The sequence below is a fragment of the Poecile atricapillus genome, chromosome Z (assembly GCF_030490865.1).
Source record: "Poecile atricapillus isolate bPoeAtr1 chromosome Z, bPoeAtr1.hap1, whole genome shotgun sequence".
Lineage (NCBI taxonomy): Eukaryota > Metazoa > Chordata > Aves > Passeriformes > Paridae > Poecile > Poecile atricapillus.
In genome coordinates, this window is record NC_081289.1 from 29,167,173 (window position 1) to 29,194,203 (window position 27,031).

At 43.7% G+C, this 27,031-nt stretch overlaps 1 protein-coding gene across 1 annotated transcript; it reads left to right on the forward strand.

The window, feature by feature from the left end:
• Positions 1 to 13,292: 13,292 nt before the first annotated feature.
• Positions 13,293 to 14,718, forward strand: LOC131592692 (retinal cone rhodopsin-sensitive cGMP 3',5'-cyclic phosphodiesterase subunit gamma-like). The gene is made up of 3 exons (XM_058864375.1): positions 13,293 to 13,479; positions 13,722 to 13,762; positions 14,642 to 14,718. Exons 1-3 carry the CDS (start codon positions 13,340 to 13,342, stop codon positions 14,716 to 14,718), a joined length of 258 nt encoding a protein of 85 aa, XP_058720358.1. The 5' UTR covers positions 13,293 to 13,339.
• The last annotated feature ends 12,313 nt before the right edge of the window (positions 14,719 to 27,031 follow it).

Genomic DNA, 27,031 nt, shown 5'->3' on the forward strand with positions numbered 1-27,031 from the left:
TTTGTAATTTTAGGAGGCTCAACAGAGTATTACTTTTTAGTGCTGCTCTTGTAAAGTGATTTGTTTTGGAACTACTAATTTGTATTTTCACTGAACTCGGTACATAGTGTTACTAAGTTTGATTTCTCTCTAATGAATAATGTTGCTGAATCTTGTCACTGTCATGAGTTTTGCCTCCTCCTCAAGCTTTTTACAGTCTCCAGGAAAGCTACAGGTGACACGCTGTGAAGACAACTTCACGGTTCAGCAAATTCACGTCAGCAGGTGCTGCAAAATAAGTGTCAGTTTTGGCCATGGGTGTCCCCTGGATGGTGTCCCCAGGTGCTGTCCTTCACTACATGCAGAGATCTTCTTCCCTGCAGAGATGGGAGGAGGTAATCTGCTCCTGAGGCAGTCACGAGGGGATGGGAATGGGCAAGGTGACAGGTCAGGGAGCTCAGACATGAGTCCTTTCCATGCCATCTAGGGGAGCATTCACTGCACCACGAAGTGCACCCAGCTCTGGTAATCCCAGCACTGCCTTCTCTGACTCTCAGTTAAGTGGGATGAACAGTGTGATATGGCCAATGCAGCATGAATTCATCCCCTCTGAATAAAACACAGGCACAAATTGCCCCAGGATTGGCTTTAAAAGTCAGCAAGTTTGAGCCTGTTGTGCCTAGGAGGGGTGGTGCCTCTTTTCTTCTTACCTGGTGCTACTCACCCCTTTTAAAGTGCTGCAAAGGGGTGTGCAGGCCTTGGGGTGGGAAGGGAGGAAAGACATGGAGGCTAGATAAAATGCCAGGCAAGGGAGTCAGTATTCTGCGTGGAGAGCAAGGAGAGAGAAGGCACTTTGAGGTGCTAAAGCAAAGCGCCTGGTAAAGGTTTAACTGGGTTTCCCAAATCCCATGCGAATCGCTTCAAACCACCTAGCCACTGGGCTTGGGGGCTCTCAGCTGGGTGAAGAGCTGACCCCTGAAACATGACTGTGTGCTCCATCTCTCCAGCTCCTCCAGAAGTGATTTCTTTGAAAGATGGAGAGATTGGAGATTTAATGCTTGTCTAAGAAGCTTTCAGGCTTGTTAAAGTGCTAATCCCATAACCCCTGTCACAAGCCTGAAGGTGTGCAAAGACTTCACATGTCGCTTCACAATCCTCTGAGAGAGCAAGGGAAACAGGAAGATAGAGGAAGGAAAAGGATTTTATTGGGGATGAGAGGGTAGGGGCAAAACAGAGCCAGCTTCATTCAGAGTCTAGTCTGAGGAAGGAAAAGGATTTTGGTTGGGAGTGTGAGTGTAGGGGCAAAACAGAGCCAGTTTCCTCCAGAGGCTAGCCTGAGAAAGGCTGAGGATGGACAGAGCAGCTCAGTGAAGGAGAGAGAGAGAAAGCTCAGCTGGTGGGAGGGGGTGAGTGAGAGGACAGGGCCTGTGAAGGGAAGACAATCCCTGTCATCGGGGAGCAGGGGTGTCTTCTTTGCATCCCCTGCACTCCAGAGCCTAGCATGCAGGAGATCAGCTTTTGCTCTCCATCCCTCACGAGGTACCATGGCAGAAGTCAGTGTTCTGCAGGTGAAGGTGTCCTAAAGAAGTCACCCACCAGAGCTGGATTTAAAAGGAGACTGGATTATTTTAGGACCTCTCAGAAAACAGGTGGTTATGTAAGGTCAAATCTCAGCAAGTGTAATCAAATCTCAGTTCTAAGCTGATCACCAAGCAGGGTGTTAGGAGGTATTTATTCAAGCATTCCTCCCTGTGTTGTGACTTTCCTCTGAAACAGCCAGAGCTGAAGCTGGGACTAAATTAGGAGAGCTGTGGCATCCTCTCCTCCTCTGCTGACCTTGGGAAATCTCCCTTGCCAGCTGCACCCTGACATTCCTGTGCTAAACACTACTCTCAACAAGGAACTTGATTTCATACCGGAATTTATGGCTTCTAGTCAGGTTGTGTCCAGCCTCTGGCTAACTCTCATGTACTTTTGTGCTTTGCCTGTAGCTCAGGACATGCTGCTTGCAGCTATATAACATCTCTGGAAGCCATGAGACAATAATTACCAGCCTCTCTGTGGCAATGTGTTTCCTTTATTGCACTTGTGCTGTTCACATATTATTGCTCTCGCAGCCCTGCCTCCGTAAACCCCCACAGTGTTATTATGGTGGATTCTTGCGGAAGAACTGGTGTGAGAATTGCTGTTCCTCCCACTCCTTCTTTTTCTCTTGTATTGCAGATTTCAGTGTGTAAAGGAGAAAAACAAACGTGGTGTTCAACAAAAGAGCCAATGGCTATTTAGATTCTCGGTAAATATTATCCAGTTTTATATATTCACAGAACATTAACAAGCAATGGATGTGCAACACTTGCACATGATGAGCAGTCTCCTCCCAGATCTAACAGAAACACACCCATAAATAACCCACAGGAGTTTAAGTGGGTCTTGATGAAAAGTGTATCATGCTAACGGGAAGCATGGCAAGAAATCATCATACTGGTCATTTTCACTGCCATCACCTGCAGCATTGGAGAGTCCTAGAGGAGGATGTTCCTATGGGACCCCGTCATTGCCCTTCACAGTGGGGCAAAATTCCCCTTTTTCTTTCTCTTCTTTGCCTTTATTTTCTTTTTCTTTGTAGAAATAACTTCCAGCATTACAGTCAAAGTACACCATCAGCTGTCAGTGTTCCACAAATAAATCTTAGTGTACACAAAACTGTCAGAACATCCTTTGTGCAATATGTGCACGCTTCACATGCACTGATGACTCCTAAACAATTCATTTTTCCTATGGTGTGTTTATGATGTTTGACCAGACCAGAAAGCAAGCTGCAATTCCAGGTCCTTGGCACAGAAATATCTTTAGCAGCCTCCCAGTAAGAAGCTTTGATGCACTTTGTAGAGGTGTGTACTTCCAGTGGGAAACAAGAGTGTAGAGAATCCAAATTTAAATAAAAAATTGTTGGAGTCTTACAGGGAAAGGTCATTAAAAATAAAAAAAAAAACCAAACAAACATTACAACATTAAGCTGTACACTTGTGCAAGATCCTGAGGGAAAAACAGAAGGCTTAGTACTAGCAGTACACCTAAGCAACAAAAGGAGAAGATTTGTTATTTTTTTTAAAATTGATTCAGATTTTCATCCCCTAGCTTTCATCCCTTTCCACAGTTGTTTCCACCAGGGATCTGCTATCACATGGCAGCTAGAGCATTTAGCATCCATGTATCTAGGAGGTGAGCAGCAACCCAAGAGACACTATAATGGAGCAGGAAGAGCTGCCTCCTCTGCCCATTAGTCAAATGTTCCCAAGGAGAGTGCGAGATGCTCCCCAGAAGCAATCATTTCTTTCTAAAAGCCTCAGCTGTTACATGAAAAAAACCATAATAATGGTGGTAAAGGGCTGAACTGAATGAGATTACCCAGCAGTGCTTTTATGTGGTAGGAGGAGGAAAGAAGAATGCCTGTTGCATGGTGTGAAAGCCATGGGAAGATATGTGCCCCCTTAAGAAGAAGAAGAAAGAAACATTTTACCAAAATGTTTAGGAAAGCCTTCCTTTATTGGGTTGCTGGTTGCCAAGGAGAAAGAATCAATCATTCAAAAAGGAAAAAAAAAGGAAAGAAGATGAGAAAAGAAGCTGTCAGGAAAGAAGACATCTGGAGCTGACTTGTGTGTAGTTTCTTCTTAGCCCAGTGACACTGAATCATTTGCTTCACTGTTTAAAATTGAATAAAGCTCTGGAAATATCTGATTTCTATTTAAATAAAAACACACTTTTTTTTTTATTTTAAAGGCAGTATTACTTCTCTGTTTAGTTCAACGCATGATCATTTTAGAGAGTGCTAGAGTACCATTTAATGTCCGTTCACAGGTACATGGCATGCAATTCATACAGAAGGAATCAATTATGAGAAAAGAAAAATCTGAATAAGACCCTTGAGATGATACTGTGGAAACCCTGTGATTCAGGTACATTTTTAAGGGCAACCACAAGCTCTGATTTAAAGCAGGTACATAGATAACCAGATTACCTACATGGGTTTGATAAAAAAGGAAAAAATGCTAAGTCTTGGTTCAATATATAAATGTTGAGCCTGTTTTGTGAATTTTATCCAGGAGAAAAATAATCTTGTAAATGAAAAAGCAGATATCTTAATTGTGGGCAGAGTGAAAATAAGAAAGAAAGGATGCCTTTTAAAATGATCTCGCAAAGTCAGTGCTATTGTGTCATTACCAACAGCCTGGATGCAGACATTAAACAAAGTTAGTGCACAGAGAGGATGCTCACTAATGATACTGCTTTCCCTTGGGACAACTTTGCCATGAGCACGGGGATGCTCTGAAACAATGAATCACAAAGCAGTTAGGAATAACTGAGCTTTTTGTGCTGCATGGCCAAGAACATCAGTCTCCTCAGCAGGTGCCTGCACGGCTGAGTCTCATCTGCAGGTCTGTGAACTTTCTCTCCACCATCTCCTCTATATTTACCAATATGAACGATAAAGATGTGGTTCTCTCTCTTGAAACCTGATGGTGAAAAGAGCTATCAAAAAAAAAAAAAAAAAGAGAGGGAGAGGAGAGGATTCTTTTGGTTTTCCTTTTATTTATGCCCATGATCAGGGAAAGGTTTCTGTAAGGTTTCAGCTAACATAACAGTCTCGTGAGTGTGAGATGCTAAGACATGGTTATTTGTTCCAAGAACGGCCGGACTCACTGCTGAGAAGAAAATATAACTCTGGTGACTAATGAAGTGTAGGACAGACTACATGGTTTTATATCATCTGCTATAAAAAGCCCCAGAATGTCCTAAAGCATTTGTGCCTGGAAGCCTGGAGCCTGTAATGATGTTCTGACATACACGAGTAGAGCGCCCTTGACTGAATAAGAAAAGCAGGGACTTCATTTTTCCTGAGAAAGGCTTGGCAATGACCATTTGGCTGGAGGACTTAGTTATGTCCCCAATACCTAGTTTGTAGCACAGACAGGCCCATTGCTGATAGCTCAGCAAAAGCTTATCACTTGATTTTTATTTCCTCAAAGGACCCTTGTCTAAAGGTTGGTCATGGAAATGTTCCTCTTGAGCCCTGGTTGTGGAAAAATAGACCTCAGCCTCTTTCATTTCTGCCCTATTGCCAGAGAAGCCTCCAGGGAATGAGTGGAAATGAGTATCAAGATCAGGCTCTTCTGCAAGCTGAGTTCAGTGACACTGAACATAACTTTTGTTTCCAGCAGCAGGCACAGATTCCCAAAGTCAGCACACCCCATTTATTGCAGGCTGTTACAGATGACAATCCTGACACCAAAATAACTATGTAAGATTTCCTGAAGGAAAATGATAAAACTCTCCACGAGCATGCCTTCTTCTCTGCATTTTTGATGGACTGATTTGCATGTATTCAAGCAACCAAATATCTGTGCCAGGGAAAGCTCTATCCCCTGTATCTGTTTCTCTTTTTTACACTAGCACAAACGATGTGAGGCTTAGGAACATGGTCAGCCTTTCAGGAGAAGGATTATAGCATGTGTGTTCTCATTTGCAGGCACCTTACTACACTGAGTTTCTCACCAAAACACTGTTGACATGACAACCTCACTGATCTTCTGTGAGACCAGTAGACAATCCCATTCTAAATCCAGATCCTTCCATGGTTCCCTCACTAGGGATCCAGAGGCACTTGGTAGGCTGCCTGTCTTCAGGAGGGAAACCAACATTTTTACTGCCTGGTCAATTCTCTGCTCACTTCCAGGTAGGTGTATCTTTGTGGCAAGTGACAAATCTCTATCAATAAGGCACAAAGTCTCTCAAGCTTGTGGCACAAGCTTGCAGAGACACATTTCAACAGTTTTTGTGGCCCACACCAACCACAGCCCTTATCAGCTGCATCCCTGAGTCTGTGCCTCAGCTGGGATTTCCTCCCACAGTCCCATGAGCTCAGTCAGCCTCTGGAAAAATCACTGTCTTGTAAACTTGTGTTTTCTTTGTCATTCAAGTGAGCTGCTATTTCTGGCATAACTACTGTTTCCATGGCTACACCAGCTCATAAATAGGGTCAGAAACCTTGGAGATGTTTTTTAAGTGATTCCTTGGAACAGAATGTAATCTGGCCAGAGGTGATGAAGCTCCTGAGCTTTCCTTTGAGGCCATGAGGACTGCACTCCTGCTACCACCTGGACACCTTGGTTTCTGGTCAGCTCTGGTCTGGATCAAAAGGCTACTGTTGTGGCAAAAAAAGTTGGCACTGGCTTTTCTGGGGAAGAAAAGCCTGGGTAGGGAGGGACAGGGATTGGGTACTCATTCGCTAGGCAGGACTTGTCATCCATGTGGTGGGGCAGCCAGGCACGAACATGGAACAGGTGCCTCTTGCTCTGAAAAGAAGCTGTGCACCCACAACTCTGCAGAGTAAACACCACCCACTTTGTGAGGGGAAGAGAGAGAGGATGGATGGAGAGAGAGAACTGATAATCCTGGGAGATAAGAAAGAACATGAGAAGTGGGGCCCTTTGGGGAGTTTCTGTCATGTTTTGTCAGTGGAAAAAAAAAATATCTTCATGTGACACTATGGAAATTTTTTTCCCACAGTCCACTTTTGTTAAAGGGAAACGAGAGATTTCATTGGAAAAACAGGAAAACAAAGGGAGTATTTTGAAAACAAACAGCCTGAACATATGTAAATTTTTAAGCTTCAGGAAAGAGGAGTAGAGGGCTCTACAGCTGATTTCTGCAGCAACTTTACCTACATAGAAAAAGGCAGAAGGGGAGGGGGAGCCCCTGGAAACCTGTCTGCAGCAGATGGAGGCATGGGAATGAGCAGCGGGGATGGGAGTGAGTCTGCTGCCAGCAGGCTGCACCTCTTTATATCCACACAAGCAGGTCCCTGCCCACAGTAATCACTTCTGCTGTCAGAAGAGGATGAGTGCAATCAATCTCCACACATTTGTATACAAGCTCTAGTCATCACAGGGAAGAGAGGATGCCAACACGATGCTGCCCCCGTTCTCCTTCCTGTGCCCAGAAATTACTGCACAAGCCTCTGAAAGCTGTGTGATTGTCTTAAATGTGTGGGGATGTAGGTGTGTTTGCTCCTTCTCTGCTAGATTGAAAGCCTCTCATCTACATCTAGGATTTACTTCCCAGCTTCTCAGTGCCCACTCAAGGGCTAGGACCTTATTGTTTGGGTTTTTTTTAATGTAAGCTAAGAATTGAAGGATTTTTCTTGCCTAACTTCAGCAATCTGAAAGGTCAGAGGCCTCAGCTATGGGACTCTTGCTCAGCACCAGTGAGTGCAGTGCTGGCCAGGTGTTCACTGCCAGGGTCTGTCCCATCAGTGAGAGACTGTCCCTTCTTGGTCACATGCAGTCACACCTCTGGCATGGCTGCTCCAAAATCCCCTCCTGCAACCTCACCCAAAGACAAATCCCATCCATCATAAACAACCCCACACTTTGGTTTCCTTCTGCCCTTGTGTTGCTCTGATGCTCCCGATGGTAGCCACTCCATTCACTGGGATTATATTCAGTCCTGCCAGCCCTGACCTTGTGTAGTGAGGTGGATACTCAGCAAGGGGAAGTGGGTAAGTGCAAGGTGCTTCACCAGTGCCAAGAGCCCCTGAGGCTTGTTAGCCTTGTGGTTATAGCTCCAGCCAGACTGTTACAGGCCATGACTGAGGCACTGCTGCAGCTGAGGATGAGGATGATCTTCCAGCACCTTTTTGCAGGACTCTGGACCTTCTCTTTTCATCCTGAGACTCCACCAACTTCTTCCACATCTCTGACACTGATCTTCTAGGCAGTTACAGCAGGCTATTAAAACACATGGGAGATACCAGGGACTCGGTATAAATTAGCGTGCATTACCATGCATGCGGTTTTGTTGGGCTGGAGCACGGGCTGAGCTCTACCTCTGAGGGCCCCTCACAGTAACAATGGTACTGGTACCCAGCTGTGACCTTGCTGTTACCTCAGCCCAACACCTTGGGTCTCAGGAGTGACTGGCTGCAACACAAAGGTTCCCCATTCTCCCCCTGCCTTCCCATCTGCTTCACCTGAGCCCTGGCAGTATCTCAGCAGCATTCCCTGTGACTCCCCTGAGCGGGCTCAGCCCTGTTGACACTGGGCTAGCTGCATGCATCCCTCTGTAAGGTGTGTCTTCACCCCTCCAGCACCTCTAAGAAGTTCACTGGAAACCCCTCCAGGCATTCACCAGCCCAGGAGAGGGATAGGGAATCCTCCCTTCCCTGACACGTGCAGATACGTGTGTTCCCAAGAAGCAGCACCACTCAAAGGGCAGGTTATTTCTGCATTTCTCTTCGCTTCTCCAGAGATGTCCCCCCAGAAGCTCCAGAGAAGCCACAACCTTCTTGCAGAAAGGGGTACATCACCCCTCAGGAGTGTGCCGAGGCTCTGCTGCTCCTCCAGACCTTGCTGGAGCTGTGCCTGCACATCTCTGGTCTCACAGTGCTCCCCCCATTTCACCCCTGCCGTGTAGGTGCCCGCCCACGGCTGATGCCCTGATGTCACCTGGTGGCAGGGTATATCTGGAGGACAGAGGACACCTCGAGACTCTTTCTACGCAGGCTGGAGGAGTTGAATGATTTGCAAGAGGAGCCCTTGGCACTGTAAGTGTTCCCTAGGGGCTCAAAGCAATAGCAAGGGGGGCAGGGGGATGAAAAAGGAACTGGCTGCAAAACCCAGGGGAGAGAAAAGTCCAGATAAAACTCCATATGGGAAAAATTTGGATATTTGTGCTTGGAGAGTGTGAACAGATCCAGTAGCTAGGAGAAGCTGTGATTCTTGCGTGGTTGTTTTCTGTTTCCTCTGTCACTAGGGCAGGTCCTGCTGCAGTGGTTTGTCTCAAAGCTCCCTGGCTGTAAGAGCAGGGGCTGCTCAGTTCCTCGTGCTGGGTTGGGGCTCCCTGGAATCCCCTTGGCTTGTGTCCTCAGCTGGCTGAGCCTGCATGTGAGCAGCACTGGGGGGCTGCTGAGGAGCAGCTGGGACAGGCAGCTGCTGTTTCCTACCCCAGCACCCATCCACACAGGCTGGGCACATCAATGAGGAGTTTATAAAACGATGCTGTACCTCTGCTGTTACTGAATCCTTTCTTTCAACTGGGATAGTCTTTCCAGTGATCCCCATTTGGGAATCTGAGTATTCAGAGGAATACTTTTCAGGGAAAATTCAGGGAAACTGAGGAATACAGTTCTACTGTAAATGAGTTTCTGTGTCTTAGAGTTCACCCTCTTTCACCTGTTCTTGGTCTCAAAACTGCTGCTAGAATGAAGGGTTTGAAATCCTGTGTAAGACACAGGAGCAGAAAGGGCTGAACCTGCAGGGACTTTGTCCCATCACTATGATTAGCTACCTCAAGCAATTGAGACTGGAGCTGTGAGACTCCTCAAAGGCACTGGATTCAATACACCCTGACAAAAACCTGAAAGGATGATGCTGGTGGCTCTCCCGAGGCCACAATCTGAGCGTGCAAGAAACCCGTAAAAAGAACACTAGCACAAGGATGTCTCCTCTGGTTTCTCTCTACTCATGGAAGAGTATCTGCATGGAGGGCCATGGCTTATGGAGGTTCTGTGTCTGGCACCCTGAGGCAGCTTAAGACAAGTGCACACGAAGGAATCTATATTTTTGAAGGCTTTGGACAGGGGAAGATGAGTTCCTACACCGAAACAGTCTGAAGAAGATCAAGTGAGGCATCTACATTATCTTCCAGGGACATTTTCCACAGAGAGTCAGAGATTAAGGATGGGGCAGATTAAAGAGTCAGAATTTGTCAGTAATATTCAAGCCCCTTTAAATTTAAATGAAACTAAAAGAAGGATGCTTAACCTGGCCAACAACCCCGAGGTGGGATTTCTGACGCAACTGAGATAAGCCCATTAATGCGTATTAGGTATAATTAGCACTCAGATGCAAGCAAAGCTCTTACCTAGAGTATTAAGCCCTTGACTGAGCAGAAATGCTGTCAGGGGCAATTAGGTAACACCTCATCAGAAAGAGTGAGCAGAGGAAGTGCATGGCAGAGGATCTTATGCCTCAACAGTCTTTGCACCCACAGCCATCAGCTCTTGCCCAGGAGCTGCATGCTGGTGCTGGCAGCAGAAAAACAGCTCTGGCAGACCAGGAAACACTGGGAGAAGGCAGCATAGCACTTGCAGAGATCTAGAGGAGACTCAAAACGTTTGTCAAGCCACCTGACTGATCTGGTATCAAGGACTATCCAAGTAACCAGGTACAGTAAAACAAAAGGCTGTGAAATTCCCATGGGACGAAGCTGCTGTTGCCATTTCTCTCATATCTGTGATCCTGGGGTGTTTGTCTGGCTGTGTGTAGGGGCAGTTCGTTCCCAAGGTGTGGGAACTGGGGCAGGTTCTATGCTGTGGGGCAGGGCCCACTCCAACATAAACGGAGAATTCTTTGACTCTAAGGATGGCAGGCAAGTCCCACCAGCTCTGTGGGGAGAAGGCAGCTTGATTTCAGCGGCAAGAGGAAAGCTGTTATGTGGCATTAACGTTGCTTTCCATCCTCTGTCATTTTTTTAGTGATGCATGGAGAGAATAGAAGTAGAGGGAGATTAGTATGGAAGAAGTTAGAATTGTCCCTAATGTTAGAAATGTCGCTAACAAAAAGTTTCATTGAGTGTTCTTTATTGAATTCATGCAGATGAGAGAGGATGAAGTGTGATTTGGGCAGATCCTTTTTCCTACCAAATCCTGCATTATTGAATATCTGGTTGATGGATACAACTACTTCAGATTGGGGCGAAAATAAATTTCAAGGGCTGAATCTTTTCATCAGCTATTCCTCTACTGAGTGACATCAGGGACAAATTGTGGACTCAAGGATTTCAAAAGTTTTGACCCTCAAAGACATATTTGTGGTTAAGGTAACATGCCAGTGCACAACAGAGGTTATTGAAGCAGGGTAGGAATTGGAGATAGAACTCAAATGCATCTTTCAAGTTTTGGATGTCAGTCCTAAGGGATGGAAATCTGTTAACTGGTTTGCTTTTTCTGTTGTCCTTTTGGGAGTAGCCTTTGAGAAGGGGACCAAGTAACTTGGATGTCACATTAACACGGTGCTTAGAGTGGATGAGTGTTCCTATTAGTTCAAGAGTGGGGTCTAGCACTGGGACAGACAACATATGATGAGAATTGCACCTGAGGCAGAGACATAATAATAGACTTTGGTGCATTATCAAACATGCTATGGAGCAGCTTTCTGATGCAAAGCATTTTGTTGTAGGGCAGTATCATCTGAATTCCTCCCATCCTGAGTAAGAGACAGGGACCAAATTCTGTCCTTGTTTTGGAGGCAAAATGCCTTGATCTCCCGGTTTGACCCTAAAAATCTGTGGGTCAAAAGATTTCATCTCTCCTCCTAGCAGTGCAGTCCAGGTCATACCTATCACTGCACTTCCATTCTCATTCTGTAAAAGAAGGTGTCAGTGTTTGCCTGTCCTGCCACCATTCTGTGAGGAAAAAGAAAAAGCTGTAAATACTGGGCAACTGTTCAGGCGCTGCAGAGATGGCAGCCAAATAAGTAACTTCCACAGTTTGAGCTGATCTCTGTGTTTGTGGGCACAGTGTGTGCTTAGGAAGCGTTGTGTTACACGCGGGGGAATAGCATCTGTGCATGCTTCAGCTTCAGACACAACCATCTGCTGCTCCATTTGGGGCTGCTGGAACCTGTCCAGTCTCCTGCTTGGGATATTACAGCTGAGACAGAAGCCTGACCACAAGCGACAGAAGAACAAGCCTGCCTCTGGGTGCTATCATTTGGAGCCATCCTACTGCCACCACAGATGGAAAGATGTCCTGGGTGAAGTATTTCCAGACTGCCACAGATACAGAAATATGGCTCTTCACCTTGCATAGATGTGGAAGTGACACAGGAGGATTGCTCAGATTGTCTTTCTCCTTGTATATAAGGATTACTTTCCAACACTGGCTATTTCAGGAAAAAAGGAATGAACTTTCTTTAGACTAAGGAAAAAATCTTTGATGACATTTATAGTTCTGAGATTAAAAGTCCAGAGTGTCACGGCAGGTGATGTTGGGGATTAAGCCAGAGTACTATGGTGACCTAATGAGATTAGTCTTTAGAACCAAATCCTGAAGTTAATTCCATCAGCGATTACATCAGCCTGGATGAACAGGGACAAACACCTGGAGATAAGAGATATATAACAGTCATGGGGAAGAACGTGACTTCAAGGAAGAAAGAAAAAAGCTGCATTTATTTTTATCCAAAAATGCACTTGTTCAGACCATTCTGGCATAAAAACTAGCACAAAATTTGATGAAGGGCTGGGAGCTTCCATTTGGGCACTGGTGAGAGTTATTGCTGTCCTCTCTGGGAAGGAAGCAAAAGGCTCAGAGTGCAGCAGTTCTGTCATCTAAGAAAGGAGACATGTCTCCCGAACAGAAATTGCTCCCTGATAACTATTTATCCCCTGTGGAGTTTGGCTCATGTACAGTGTGGTGAAGAGGGATCAGCACATGTAATATAATGCTCAAAAATACCAAAATGGGCACATCCTGAGGAAAGTTACAGGCTTTACTCCTCTGAATCCCGAGGAATTTGCAAAATTAACTTCTGCCTAAAAGATAGTCTCCAGTGCATTGCCTCAGCCTTCTGGATAATCTTGCAACAATCTTGTGCTATTTGCTGTAAGTTTGGTATTGACAAATGTTGGGCCCTAATTGCAGCTCCACCCAGACAAAGGACCCATCCAGCCCAGCATCCCATGTCCATCAGTGTTCTAAAGGAAATGCTTAGGCACGAGTATGAGAACAGGTGGAGTAAGTATATCATGGTGATTCCCAAGGAGAGGATATTTCTCAAAGCCATACATGTGTCTTCATGGCTCCTGTAGTAGTCAGATCCTGAACCAGTAAACAAAAACCTCAGCAATCCTATTCCAAGGCTAGCTAGAAAAAAACCCCAGCACTGCAATTTAACTTCCTATTTTACCTAAATTGTTGGACAAGCTTCTGCAGCAACCTGCTCCAAGAGTGTGACTGTGTTTGAGACAAAAGAAGATGTTTGTCTCCATGACTCTGCAAGACGTTGCATCATGGGGTAAATGTCTTTTTGGCCTTAGCTCAGGTGTTCTTTGTTTGGGATCTTAATTCTAGCATACCAGGTGAAAGGCAGCGCTACCCTGCTTAATTTGTACACGTTACAATCTTTCTTTATCTTTAATACTATTATCTTTTATCCTGCCACAATTTTATTTTCCATAATTCTGTCAGCTGACTACTGATACCTAGAAAAGACAATCAGAGTGTTGTGTCAGTCCTTGCTGTTATCTTGCAGACAGAGGGATCTGAGAGAGGCACGTGCCTGCCACACACAGCCCAGCGATGAGTGAGACCCCGGCTGCCAACCTCAACACTGGAGATGCCCCAGCTGGTCCCACCACACCGCGTAAGGGGCCTCCCAAGTTCAAGCAGAGACAGACAAGGCAGTTCAAGAGCAAGCCCCCCAAAAAAGGAGTAAGAGGGTAAGGGAATTTCAGAAAGAAAAGAAACTGTGCTAGTTGGGTAAATTCCCACTGCTGCATTGTGCTTCTGTGCATCTTCCCTTGGGCAAGGAGCCCCCAGGTGCCATCGGCTCTCCAACCTGGAGCTGCTTCTCTTCTGCTCCCTACTCACAATTCTTCTTCCTTGGCTGGTGGTTTAGGACATCTCCTCTTTCCTTGCTGGTGCCCCAAACTCACTCCTTACCTTCTCTTTTCTCTCCTAGGTTTGGAGATGACATCCCAGGCATGGAGGGGCTGGGCACAGGTAAGCTCTGCAGGATGTTGTTGTCATGCTCTGCTTTAGCACTAGAGCAGACAAACTTGGTCATGGGAAAGGGGTGGCCTCTGTTTCTCTGGCCTGTCTGCAGCTCTCAGGGTCACCAGAAAAGACTTGTTCTGCCTCCCCAAGCTGCCACATTCATGCTTATGCTTATATACACTACGTGAAGGAAAGGCCATTTATGTATGCTTCAGCTTCAGACTATTTACATTGGGCTGCAGAAGTGCTTGTTTGTTTTCTGCTAATACTCTGGCTAAGAATTTCAGCAGCATGAGATTTTCAAAGAAATGCTAAATGCTAAGCTATTAATACCAAAAAATCACAGAAATTAAATCCCAGATGGTTAAGTATTTGTGTTGTCATCAGAATCCTAATTTTAAGAATTTTATGTACCCATCTGGGATTGAGAAACATGCATTGGATGAGCTGTAGCCAGTCAGAACTTTGAAGTATTATAAATACTGATAAAGCTGATAGAGTTATAGATCCTGAATATTGTAGGCCAAATTATTCAGCAACTGATCTAAAATTGTACATGTCTTTGAGGAGATCACAGTTTGGCTACGGTTAATTTATAAGAACAGGAGAAACCACATAACTGGAATGAATTTTTACATCAGTTTACACAGCCACTAAAGAGACTTGTAACTGTTGGCTTGCTTTTGCTCACAGAGAGAAAGTACACTAATCTGGTTTGGTCTGACAGGTAGTACCAGATTTGAAATGCTCACCTACCCATTTAACCTTCAAACGGAATCCCATTCTTGTTAATGCTTTCTGTGTAAATCAGCCTTTCCATTAATGAAAGATAAATCTGAGGAGTGCATTGACAAGAACACATTTGTCATTTTCTCTCTTTTGCAGATATTACCGTGATTTGCCCATGGGAAGCTTTCAGCCATCTGGAACTGCACGAGCTGGCCCAGTTTGGGATCATCTAAGGTGTCAGCATCTCTACTGGTGTCACCTGGTGACTCCACAGATTCCAACATGGTCTTTACCACCTTTGACACTTACTTTTGGCCCTTGCATCCACTTGCTTATGGGCAGGGTGGTTTTGTAAGAGCTAGTTATGAGAAACTTAACTTTGCAGATTAATTTGGCAAAGAAGTTATTTGGGACCCTGAGCAGACGTCATGTTCCATGTGATGAAATTACTGAAAAATGTCTTAATGTCTCCCTGCACCATATTCTTTCTTATCTCACTGTCATAGATCTTCAATGTTTATGGTGATATGGGGAGGCTGCATTCGAACTTTTTTCCTGATTAGCTGAGATATTGTGTGCATGTATGTCCAGACCTAATTAAATCAGCCTATTCTATTTTCTTCCTTCCCTCCCTTTCTTCAGCTTTCTGTATAGAATTTCCATGGGTAGGTCCCCTTGTTATTTGGGCCACCAATTATTTGCTCCGAGTACATCTGTAGAGAACAGCATTAGAGTCACCAGTCCAGACATTAGGCTGTTTTCCATAGGAGATCCTTCCCCAGCGGCTCACCATAAGGAACGTGCTGCTAAGATTTACCTCATCAGCAAATAGGGAAAAGGGCTTGAAAATGCTGTCTGTGCTGTACTGCCCACAGGCTATGAACCATGAGAGTCTGGCTGTTCTCATAATGTTAAATGAAAATGTGTGTGTCTGAGATCAATAGCTAAGTGAATTAATCCTATTATTCATTCCTTTGCGGTTGCAGTTCCAAAGAAGCAACACTCCAAATGATGCTGCGTCTCCTCTCCTTTGATGGGAGGCCCTGTGTGACACTTGTCCCCATGCCCATACACATTTACATGAGACATTTGCTCCCCAGGACACTCTTGCTGCTCATTAAGATAGAGAATCCTTATGGTCTGTCACCAGCCTGTGCCAGCGGTCCTGCCACATCCAGCAGAAAATGATCCTGCAGTAATTGCTCCCTCCTCTCTGTATTTAGCATAGGGTGAGCCTCCCCTCACCCTGCCCCTCATAAGCAGGAAGGTTTTTCTCTCTTCACTCCCTGGCAATTTCGAGCTCTGGAGCTTGTTTGGACAAGCAGGCAAATGGTGTCCCCAGAGAGAAGTAACAGCAGAGCAGGTGGGCAGGCAGGGGAAGGGTAAGATGTGTCCATGCAGGCAAGCACAGAGTGAATCCACTTAACCCCATCGACCTGTGTCTGCTGGTCTCTGGCAGCCTGAGTGCTGCAGAGCAGTGAGGCATCCCTAACCATTTAAAGGTCCAGGGAAGGCACCGATATTCCCTATGGCCCCTGCACTAAGGAAGGGCTTTTGGCTTGTTTGCAGGCAAGGAGCAAGATTTATTGTAGCTACATAGTATTCATAAGAGGAGGCGGAATTTTTAATCATTGCCTGCAGCTTAAGGAGCTTCATCACATAAGAACTGCCTCCCCCTATCTTATCTTTCCTATGCTGAACATGTTCACAGGAGCAAGGATTGTGGAGAGGAGAGCAAACCCTGTCTAAACGATCGATCCCCCCACATAAAGCATTGCTATAAATCCATGGTGGTGCCATAGTTTTCTGCTACTGTTATTCCAGAAATAAAAGCTAGCAGTTTGCAGTTAAAATATAGCTTGAGCACCAAAAACTAAAGGAAATTAATTCCTGTTGGCAGTCCAGAGTACAGCTTTTATTATTCAGCACTACTGCCATTAGGCGCAGCAGTAAACCACGGAGTGGTTCAGAAGCGCAGCACTATTGCAGCGCAGAAGTCCTGTACCATTTAGCTAATTGCAGCCCACAGCTATTTCCTTGGGCAGAGGCAGTCTGTCCTTTCCACTTACTTCCAATTTCTCCTGCCTTTCTCACCTTTTAATGCTTTTCTTCTTTCCCTAAGTGTTCTTTATGTAAATGACGTCTTATTTAGCTTTTACTATAGGGAACTGATTTGATTTTCTTTCAAGCTCATGTACTAGCCCTCTCCTTCTGCAGTTAAATGTGAATGTTCCTATGGCAATACTCTGATATTCTCTCTCCCATTATGCCATCCTGTTACATATGATCCTTATTCCACCTTCTCAGTCTGTCCTCTTCTCTCTGGGAAAAGACCCATTAGACCCAGTTTTGAATCCTTCAAGCTGGCTGCCTCTATTGTAATTGAGTTTTCCCTTTTTCTAAGCTTTTTTAAGCAGGACAAAAACAAGAGAAGGAAATTTTAATTAGTCCTTTTGCTCCCTCTTCATCCCAGACCTCGGGAAAACAGTCCACAGACAGTGAGATACTTTACCAGAAAATACTGTGGTAAAAGCAAAATTCTCCTTAGTCCAGGAACTGAAGTTTTAGCAAATTAGAAGGTCCTGATGTAGTTCCACATCTGATTGCCATAGTCCCAGTTCCCATCAGAGAACTACTCCATTCTCCTTCCTAGAGGAGTCCAGGAATGCACACATAACCCAGCTCTCATGCCCAGCTGATGAGCTGTATCAGAAGATGGATGTTTTGAGCCAACACAGTTTGTTAGTTATTTTAAAAATAATTTCTATTCATTAATAGGGATTACATTCATTCCTTGTAAGGAATTTTGAGGCTTAGAAGAAGAGTCTTAAAACACACTCACGGTTGTTTTGTCAGAGGTTCTAAGTTTTTTCTAATGCACCATAATTCCTGAAACTTCCATTTTTCAGTGAGAGATGGCCGTGGTGCAAGAAAGAAAATGTGTTAAAGTAGCTTGTTGAAGGGCTTCGGTCTATATACATTGTAATATGTTATTCTCTGTTATTTTACTATAAAAACATGTCAAAAGGTATAAAAAATAATAAAAATTGTTTTAAAAATCTTAAGAATGTAGTCTGACTTGCTTACAAAATATAGCCAGGAAAGACTTAACTTTTCCTTCTGAAATCCTTTCCTTTCCTGGGGAAAGCCCTGAAAGTCACTTATCACTTCTCATTAGAGAAAAACGGCTATGCAACAAACAATAGGCAATAAAGACTGACTGTAATATCATCTGAGAAGCAGTTTTTTCCTGAGTGATGACTGGCATATTCTCCCAAAAGTGTTGCACATCGTTTCCTTCAGGCTGAAATCTTTTGGCCAGTTACATTTTCCATGACTCTGTGAAAATGAATGGCAGTGTGTTTTCTACCCCATAGCAAAAAAAAAAAAAAAAAAAAAAATTCTGAGATGTGAATGCCACTTAGATCCTTCTCACTGCCATGACTGCAGGACAGAGCTGCAAACACTCATCTCCTCTTGCTTCTTTCTGTTGCTGAACTTTCTAGGTGTTCATAGGGGTTTCAAGATGGTCAGGTGCAATTGCCTTCTTGTGTTATGCTGTCAAATCTCAGCCTTAGAAGTGTTTTCCTTCCTCATCACTGAGTGGCCAATTAAAAGTCTTTTGTCTTTGAATGTTCTTTATCTTGTGAGATATGAGTATGAGTTGTCCAGGACTCCCTTTTTGAGGGCTTTTTATAAACCCCTTCACAACCACATTTTGAAGGCCAGGAAAATATCTTCTCACATAGTTATGTCTGCTTAAAGCTGTAAACAACTTTTGAGTCCCATCTTCACTGACCCCGGTTTCTGACTCTAATGAGAAAATTAATTAAAACCAAATCTCCGCAAGAAAAGAAGAACAAACCTTGGGAAAAGTGAGAAGCACTCATCTTGCTTCCCTCTCCACCCACCCCCTCAATATCTAAATCACCTCAGGAATCTCTGTTAAAAATAAATAAAAATAAAATAATAATAACAAAATAAAAAATAAACCCCCAAACTCTCAGTGTAAGTTGGATTCTTCAGGAGACCTGAAGAGCACCAGTGTAAAATTACCATCCTCCAACAGTTTTCAAATCAGCACCTCACTCAGTATCAAGCCACTGTCACATTTTCCTATGGTATTGATCAATAAGGTGTAGGCTAAAGAATGTACCCTGACAATATCACTCTGTGTTTTGTGGGGCACTTTTCAATTTTATAAATGGGATTTTGAGAGTTAGGTACACTAAGAGTACCCACCACCTTTAGGTCTTCAATACTTGATTTTTCAGAGTACTTAACATTTTCTCTTGAAGTTTAAAATGCAGCTGTCATGATCTGTGGTTGCAGCTGTAAGTACTCATTAGAGAATCTCATTCTCTCTGAGTCAAATCTCACTCAGACAGTATGATCCAGGGCCTCAGCTTGGAGATCTGAGGAACAAGAAGTCTGTATTTTTGAGAGAATTTATTTAATGCTCCATAGGGTAGGCAGGTTATTCCAGCCAAGTCTGTTTCCCCACACCATGTGATGCAAATCTAGACAGATTTGAAAAAAAAAATTAAAAAAAAATAAAAAAAGAACATAAGATTATGCAATTAAAATAAAAGATAGTATCACATGTTATAAATGTGCTCAACTCTGGAATTTCCTCATACCAGACTGCTTAACATTGAAACTTTATTCCTAGTGCTGTCAGGGCTGTTGAAGCTGCCATCAGCTTAGTACCCTAATGTTAGGCACCTGCACCTCTGAGGTTTGCCCTGACAGCCCAAGGCAAGGAGCATTTATGGCTTTGAGCTTTTTCCACACCAACTGTGATCTGCCTGGAGGGAATGGGATGGCTGAAGTCTCTGGGCTGGGGGTGCATAACAGTTGAATTCTGCCAGTTGCAACTTCCAATTTACCTTTAACATGTGCTCTCACATTTTATGTTGCTCCTCTTCTCGAAGTTTAGCACAACTATGGTGAGAATTTTGGTCGTTGCTGCTCCTGCTGGGGGACAATAATACCTTCTCTATCAAGGCCTTCTGGAACTTTCAAACGCTTTCTTGCCTCTGGCATTTTTCTGAGGGCCTCTCACATTCCTGAGGCTGTAAATGAAGTGTCTGAGCATAGCAATCAGCAGCACATACTCAACATACAACAGACTGTCCAGATGTCAGAGCAGACAGGGTATATGACAGAAATAGATGAACTACACTACCCTGTGAAGAGCAGGACTTTAGACAGGGAGGCACTGGACATGAAGAAAGCTTCTGGTACCCTGAGACCTTGGTCAGGACGGTGGTCAGCACAGGAAAAGTCCACAGGAAGGAAAGATGCCTTCAAAAACAGGGAGAACACAGAGAAGGAATGCAGTGAATAGCCAGAAAGCTGCTTGCCAAAGCTGTAACACTGGGCTTTGCCCTGTGGTCTGTGCCAGACAGGGAGGGTATAGCAGCTGGCCAAGGAGCACTTGCAGAAATTCTGAGCCTGTTATGATACTGAAGAAGAGCATCCTCACAGGGCACAAATAATTTACAAAGCACTGAGCAAGCTGAACTTGGTCCCTTACAAGAGACCTTGCTCCCTCTGGGAGGCAGTGGCTGAACAACCATCAAGGAAGGAAGAGAGCTTGGAGAAAAACACATCAAAGTGTGGGAGCTCCAGACTACCACCACGCTGACCTTGTAATCATTGGTGACAGAGTAGGTAAGCAGGAATAACACCAGTGGGAGAATCTATGTCTTGTGCTATTAGAACTCAATAAACCCATGTTTTACTTCCCCTCACCCCTGGACAGGACACCAAAAGGAGCAACAGATAGAAATCTCGGGATCATTAAAACCCCCACCACTGAGGGCTGCTGGAACACATCTCTTGAAAGTATGGCCTAGGCAGGTTTACAGGGGCTGTAGAGGGGGAAACAGGCAGATGGAAGGCAAGGCCAGTTCCTCAGCCATACACAGGTTTCTGCCCCACCAGTGACCTGAGGCACAACTCTCACTGCTTGATCAAAACCCCACATTGGTTTCTCTAGGCTCAAGGAGAAGGCAAACTCATTTGCCCATCTCACAAGAGATATCTGGATTTAAGCCAGCTCAAATCTGTATCATCCAGACAGCTGCTGGCATGGGCATAGCAATCTTGCATCTGTCTGTACCAGGGAACTGGCTGCAGGTCTGAAAGTAAGGGAAGAAAAATAACAGAAGTTCAACCACGTAGAAAATAAGTTGTATTAGATCTGGCTTTAGCAACTGCAGTTTTACCAGAAACATTCTCTGGGATCAAGGTCTTTCCATGCTAGGCACTTTCTAAGTAAATCACTGTGAACTAATGAATTAGTTATCACTCTGGTCTCCAAGCAAGTGTATTACTCCAGCCTGTGGATACTGAACTTCACTAAAAAGGGGCCACTGCAGAGATGCAGCACAGTCAGTCTTGAAAATGTCAGTACATGGCCAGGTCACCTTTAGACAGCTGGGATGAGGAACACACAGATGGAGGCATTGGGGAAAGTCCTTTCAAACACAAACCTTAAGCTAGATGAGCTGGTAAGCACCAGCCTCAGACAAGAGCAAAGGGAAAGCAAGACAACAATTACATTGGAATGAAATACGGTCAGCAAAGGAGGCAATTTTGAACTAAAGTTGCCTGTATGGAAAGAGTACCACAAGGAGCTATATATTGTTATAAATCTGAGAGGATCTTGACACCATTGCATCCTCATCCAAAAGGCTCCATTCAGTCCTAGGAGTTTTGAGGACAGAAGCTGATAAACTGTTCCATATTTTGAGCTCATGTAGAAGGGGGATGAAGAGTAAACAAAAATGAGGACAGGAGGAATAAGGAGTCCACAGGCATCAGGGAAGTTGTTCTACAATGCACAGCCCTCTGAAACAGTCAAATGGAGTTATGATTCCCACCTGGAGGTAGCTGTAGCTGTAGGGTATAGATATTAGGGAGGATGAAACAAGGAAAAACTATCTGAAAGTAACATCAAAATATTAAGTAGCTGTTATCAAGAAGTCTTGACAAATACCTTGGGAAAACATGGGCCCCATGGGGACTGGGAAGGCTCTGATACTCAGTATATTTGTGACTGTGTTGTAGAAAGCATCCAAGAATCCCCTGCAGAAAACATCTGGTACAGAGCAGGCGTAGTTCCTGCAGGAGTCAGGGCAGTCACACCGGGCCATTTCCATTGCTGCAGTCTCTCAAGTTATACACTAGTTATGCACAGAAAGTAAGTTTGCTTCTTGTATGAAATTCATGCTTAGCCATTATAATATCAAAGCTAAATACACAGAAAGCTCTGTTTAGCAGCCATCTGTAAGCTTCTGATAATGAGACACAAAGTAAGATGCCAGGTTCTCAGCTGCTGAAAAATAATATGGAAAAAACTGCAAAAATCTCAAGCTCAAAACAAAGAGCATGGAAGCACATGAGACATCTTCATTTCACTCTTCAGTGAGAACTGCTTCTTTGGAAAATACAGTAAGATTTTCATTCTACATCCTACCATTAGTGCCAGATTTCTCACTTTGGAAGGCACAACATGCTCCTCGTTGTGTGTAATGCTATCATAAGTAATTTTTTTTTTATTTTTTTTTTATTTGCTTCAGTTCTGAACCTTTTCTCTGAAATGTGGAATAAAGCTTTGAAGCTTTATCCCCACCATGTAAACTTTCTGCATTCATTCATAGTAATGCCTAATCCCACTTTAATCTTAATAAGCTCTTTAGTGCAATAATATCCTATGGAATTAAGACATAGTACTTAATTCCTTGAATTAAAGCCAGGATTCTGTTTGGAGTTTTTGCACTACCTTCCATAAGCCTTGGATCAGGTCAACATCCAAAAAAAAACCCCAACCTGCTGCAAACCATTGAACTAGCTGATTGAAAAAACTTTATTATTTTATTTTCTCTTACAATAGCTTTTCTATGTATATAAAACCTGCACTCATAAGAATTCCAGAACTCCAAGCAGCATTTAACCAAAATAATTAGCTACCCTAATGCCAAGATGCTGTTGATAAACTCTTCAGGAAGAAATATTTCCTTATCCTCACTACCCCGGCCCAGAGCTGATACTGTGATCGAGCATGAGAAGCTTGAAGCCTTTGGGTGCCTACTCTCAGAAAAATATTATTTCTTGATCTCTCCACATGAGCCAGTTATGAACTGGATTCACAAGTTCCTTCAGACAAAAATGATAGAGACAAATTTAATATGAACTAAATTGCAAACAGGAGGAAGTTGTTGCTAGTTATAATTATTTAGTTACAGAGGAAATTTTAAATCACCTCTTTCTGAGGTGATATGTCTGAGAAAAGTCATATTGTGGGAACCACCTGGAATTTCTCTCTGAACCTCAAATAAATGTCCCAAGTGTTCCCAACAGTACAAATCCTCTGGCTTGTTTTCAAACTGTAATTGTGGCTGGGAGCTACACAACAGTGCAAAATCCATTCTCTGCCCTTCCCATGTCTTCACTTTGACTTTACTTAAAAATGAGAAATCTGTATCATAGCCCCTTCAGTCCCTTGAGCTTTGTGACAAGGCACTGAATGTACACAGAGAGGATAAATCAGTCCAAAGCTCGGACACAAATCCAGGTTAAGGGGGTTGCTGCTCACTGACTGGGTTAGAGAAGGTGACCTCTTTGGCTGCTCCAATTGTCAAATAAAATGCACTTCACGGTGACTGAGGCTTGCACATACCGTCTCTGCTTGCAGCAAGCTCGGAGCAAAAGGGCAACTCACTGCTGCAGCTCAGCTGCTGAACAGTACTCAGTAACTCAAAACAGCTTTGTTATTTTTCATCAGAGGTCCTTAACCCCTGTTTAGTTTGCTAAAGAGATGGCCAAAATGCCATTTGATCAGACCCAGAAAAGTCTTCATGGGAGGGTATTTCTGATAGGAGATGAGTCTTTCTTATATGTAGCAGGAAAGTGAAATCATATCTGGTGGCTGGTTTGTCAAATTCAGATAAGAGCCACATTGCTAATTTCTCAGAGGCAATAATGAAACTCAGAAACAACTTTCCACATGATGTGTGCCCTGTAGGTCTTCAAACCAAGAGTGTGTGACAGGAAGGTGGATAGATATGTTGAGGGTAACTTCTGTGACTCAAGCATTTATTTCAGAGCTCTTGTGCAGGACCACTGGAGAAGCTTTCAAGTCAGAACTGTACAGGATGTCATTAGGATGATACCAGCTGTATTTGACAGTCTAATACCCATGCTTACCCACTGGTGCACAGGTGGGATTCCATGAGCAAGAACTGTATTTGAATGCAATAACCTGTATACTCATCCAAAAGCATTTGGAAGCATGGAGATTAACATGTATGTTAAGCTAATGCCACTGAGCCTGACACAGGCACTACAAAATTTCTAGCCTATTGCTATAGAACAGGCAAAATAGGTCTTCATTGCTGCCTGCAGTATGTCTAACTTAAATGAGAAATGTGCAGAAAAGCACAAGAGTTAAAAGTCTCTACCAAATCAGAAAAAAAGTCCCTCAGACCCAGTACTTTGTCTCCAGCTGTAGCCAGTAATTGCATATATAACAGCACACCACTAACATGCCTAGTAGCTTCCAGTGATTTGCACTCAAGGACATCCTAAGCCAGAGATGATGGCTTTGTGTACAACAGCACTTGGTAAATTTTTCCTTCATGATGCAGCAGAGACACTTTCTGAACTTATAGAGACCTTTACTATCTATGGTACCCCTGTTTAAGGAGTTCTCACAATAAATCCTCATACCTAAAAAAAAAAAAAAAAAAAAAAAGATCTGTGGCCTTTCTCTCTCAGAATGCATAAAAACCCCCATACCTCATTTTACTTGATGCTACCTTCAAGTTTCCTCAGAAGTTTCCTCAGTGTTCCCCACTTTTACTGTAGAAAAGCAATGTATTCCTATCACTTTTGGTGCTCCCAGGAAGAAGATGTCGTGGTCATTCATTTTTTGGCCAGTGGTAATCAGCTGCAAATGCTGGGTTCCAATTTAGAGTATTGTTACTTGAAAACTATTAAAACCCCATATTATTTCTTACCTAGAGGGGTTGGGACACCTTCTGTATTTAAATACAGTTACAAAATTCAGGGGGAGGGTGGTTTTTCTTTTAAGTCAGTGTTACTTACGAGCAGCATTTAAAGAATTCAGATAGAACACGGTGAAGATAAAGTAGAAGTTAGTGGAAGTTGGTGAAGCAAATTTCCTATGGGCAGATAAAATAATCTTTACAATTACTGCGTTCTAGCAGCAGTTTCAAGATTAAAAAAAATACACTTTGCAGCCATTCTCTGCACACAGGATCAGAACCACAGCTGCTGAAAATTGACCTTGTTCCCATAAGTCACCATACATTTACTGCAGCTGGTCACAAGACCAGATTTTTGGGTCCTTCTGAGATGCTCTGGTGGTCTTGTGTGTGCTGTTTCAAGGAACTGTGTTTTCTTCCAGCAAGTAGTCTCTTTCCACATTTTACTGTGGAAAGAGACATAAAATCCTTAGCCTTCATTAAATAATTAGCAAGAAGGAACACTTTAAAGAAGAAGAGGTAGCTGTTGGTTTAATACTTAAGCCATCTGTAGCAAACCAGAGGAGACTGCCTCAAGCTCATTAATATCTTAACTGAGCATATTACATTTTATGGGTTACTCAAAGCAAAGTTAAGGTGGGGAATTACTGCCTCAGAAAAGCTGGCAGAACACACCTAGGACAGAAACTGGGTGATTAACCCAGCAGGTGCTGTGCCCAGCAGGTAGGGTCCACACTGGATATAGCAGAGGGAGAACTGCAGAGTCCCAAGGGATTCAAAGCACAGATGCGCTACTAATTTATTCATCACAAATAAGGTTTCATTAACAAGAGGGTATCCAGGACACCCCTATTCCCTCAGAGCAAAGTCCAGCTGCAGAAGCAAGGCCATGTCTTGGATTTGCAGTCAGTAGTAGCATGCACAGACTGTGACAGGAGCTCTTGTTCCAGTGCTAGAGGCTGCAGGTGCTGCTCCTTCCCCAGACCCTGTTCCCAGCTGCCTCCCTTAAGCTCCCTTTGGAGGATGGTGACAGTGGCTGCCAAACATGTCCTGCTCTCCTGGGGCTGCTGATGTGCTTGTACTGGTTCTGCCTGCTGCTCCTCCAAGGGTTACTGTGCCTGGCTTCCCCTCTGCGCACAGTGCTGGCCGCTCAGCTCCTGGCCATGCCAGACTCCAGGAGATCTCAGCACAGATGTCCTTATTGAGGATGAAGCCTTGTATGGTTAGACAGTAATGTCTGTGGTGTATTGTGAGAACTGGAGCTATAAATACAAAAAATAAGGGTGACTTTGGTATGTTTTCCCACATAATTTTTATTGGACTTTTTAGAGCCAGAAATATCAGAAAGCTCCTTTAATGACAATGGCATTCTTTAAGAGTCCCTGCAAAAACTGAGCCCTAAAATCTCTGCCGTACTAGCTCATGCTTCTCTGGCCTTAAGGCAAAATCATTCTGAGTGAGGCAGTGCCAAGTGATGACCCTTCTGAGCTTCCCATTTCTGACTCTGAAACACATGGAAGTTCTCCATCCATAGAAACATTTAGGAGCTTTTCCAAAGCTGATGGAACAGGAATCTTAGGATTAGTAGTACTTGACATCTGATTGCAGAGCATAAGGAAGTCCAGCTGCCTCCCCAAACCACCCTGTCATGCAGGAGAGGAGCAGTACCATAGGACCTGGGGCCAGGAGCAGCACAGAGGGGTCCAGGATGCTCATCTACAGTGATGTCTTTGTATCTCAGGATAAATTCTCCCTACATGGGTACTAAGCCCCTCCTCAGCTGCTGGGATGGGGTTGCTTGGAAAAACACAGTGTTATGAGTTTCAGCTTTTGGCTGTTGCATAAATAAGAACTTTCTCTTACTGGAAGCAAAGACAATGAGGTTTTTTGAAAATACTTTGTACCTTTAACACCGTCAAGTATTATCCGAGTTCTCCACAGCTGCAGAAGAAAACAGCTGCTGGGTCCTGGTTTTGACCAGAGAAAGTCATAGTCATGACATTGAATTATACAGAGATACAAATAGCTTGTTTTTATTTATTTTGTTTTCTGAAATCTATAAAAATAAACATCTTCAAAACTATGAGACTTTGCCAAAAGTTAAAAATATAACTGAAGAATAAAGTAACAGCCACAGACTGTTCTTAACCCAAATTTAACATTAAAAAGCCCCAACCTAGCCACAGCAGAAGAACTCTAACCAGTGTTTTCCACTCATAAAAACTCATTTACCTCTCACCTCATAAAGAAAATTTTTGAATGTAAAAGGGAAATAATAACATAATTCATTATCATACTCTAAATGTCACTTAGCCGTTTTGTTGTCTATCAGGTTCTTTTTGCCATACACACTCCTCTGTGACCTAAAAAACACACCTTCTCTCTCAAATAACCTATTAAAGCATTTGTGAGGCATCACCCTGATTTTTCTGCTGAAGGGAATGCTATGTCCCAGGAATCTGCAAGGCACATGCAAAGAGAATTATTAAATGATTTTCAGTCTGTGGTCTACAGTCTGCAGAGACTTCAT

What these genes read in the sequence shown, in the direction of transcription:
- LOC131592692 (XM_058864375.1), top strand. Translation starts at nt 13,340, where the DNA reads ATGAGTGAGACCCCGGCTGCCAACCTCAACACTGGAGATGCCCCAGCT. An exon ending in CCCAAAAAAGGAGTAAGAGG is followed by an intron (nt 13,480 to 13,721) that starts GTAAGGGAATTT and finishes TTTCTCTCCTAG; the next exon opens with GTTTGGAGATGACATCCCAG. An exon ending in CATGGAGGGGCTGGGCACAG is followed by an intron (nt 13,763 to 14,641) that starts GTAAGCTCTGCA and finishes TCTCTTTTGCAG; the next exon opens with ATATTACCGTGATTTGCCCA.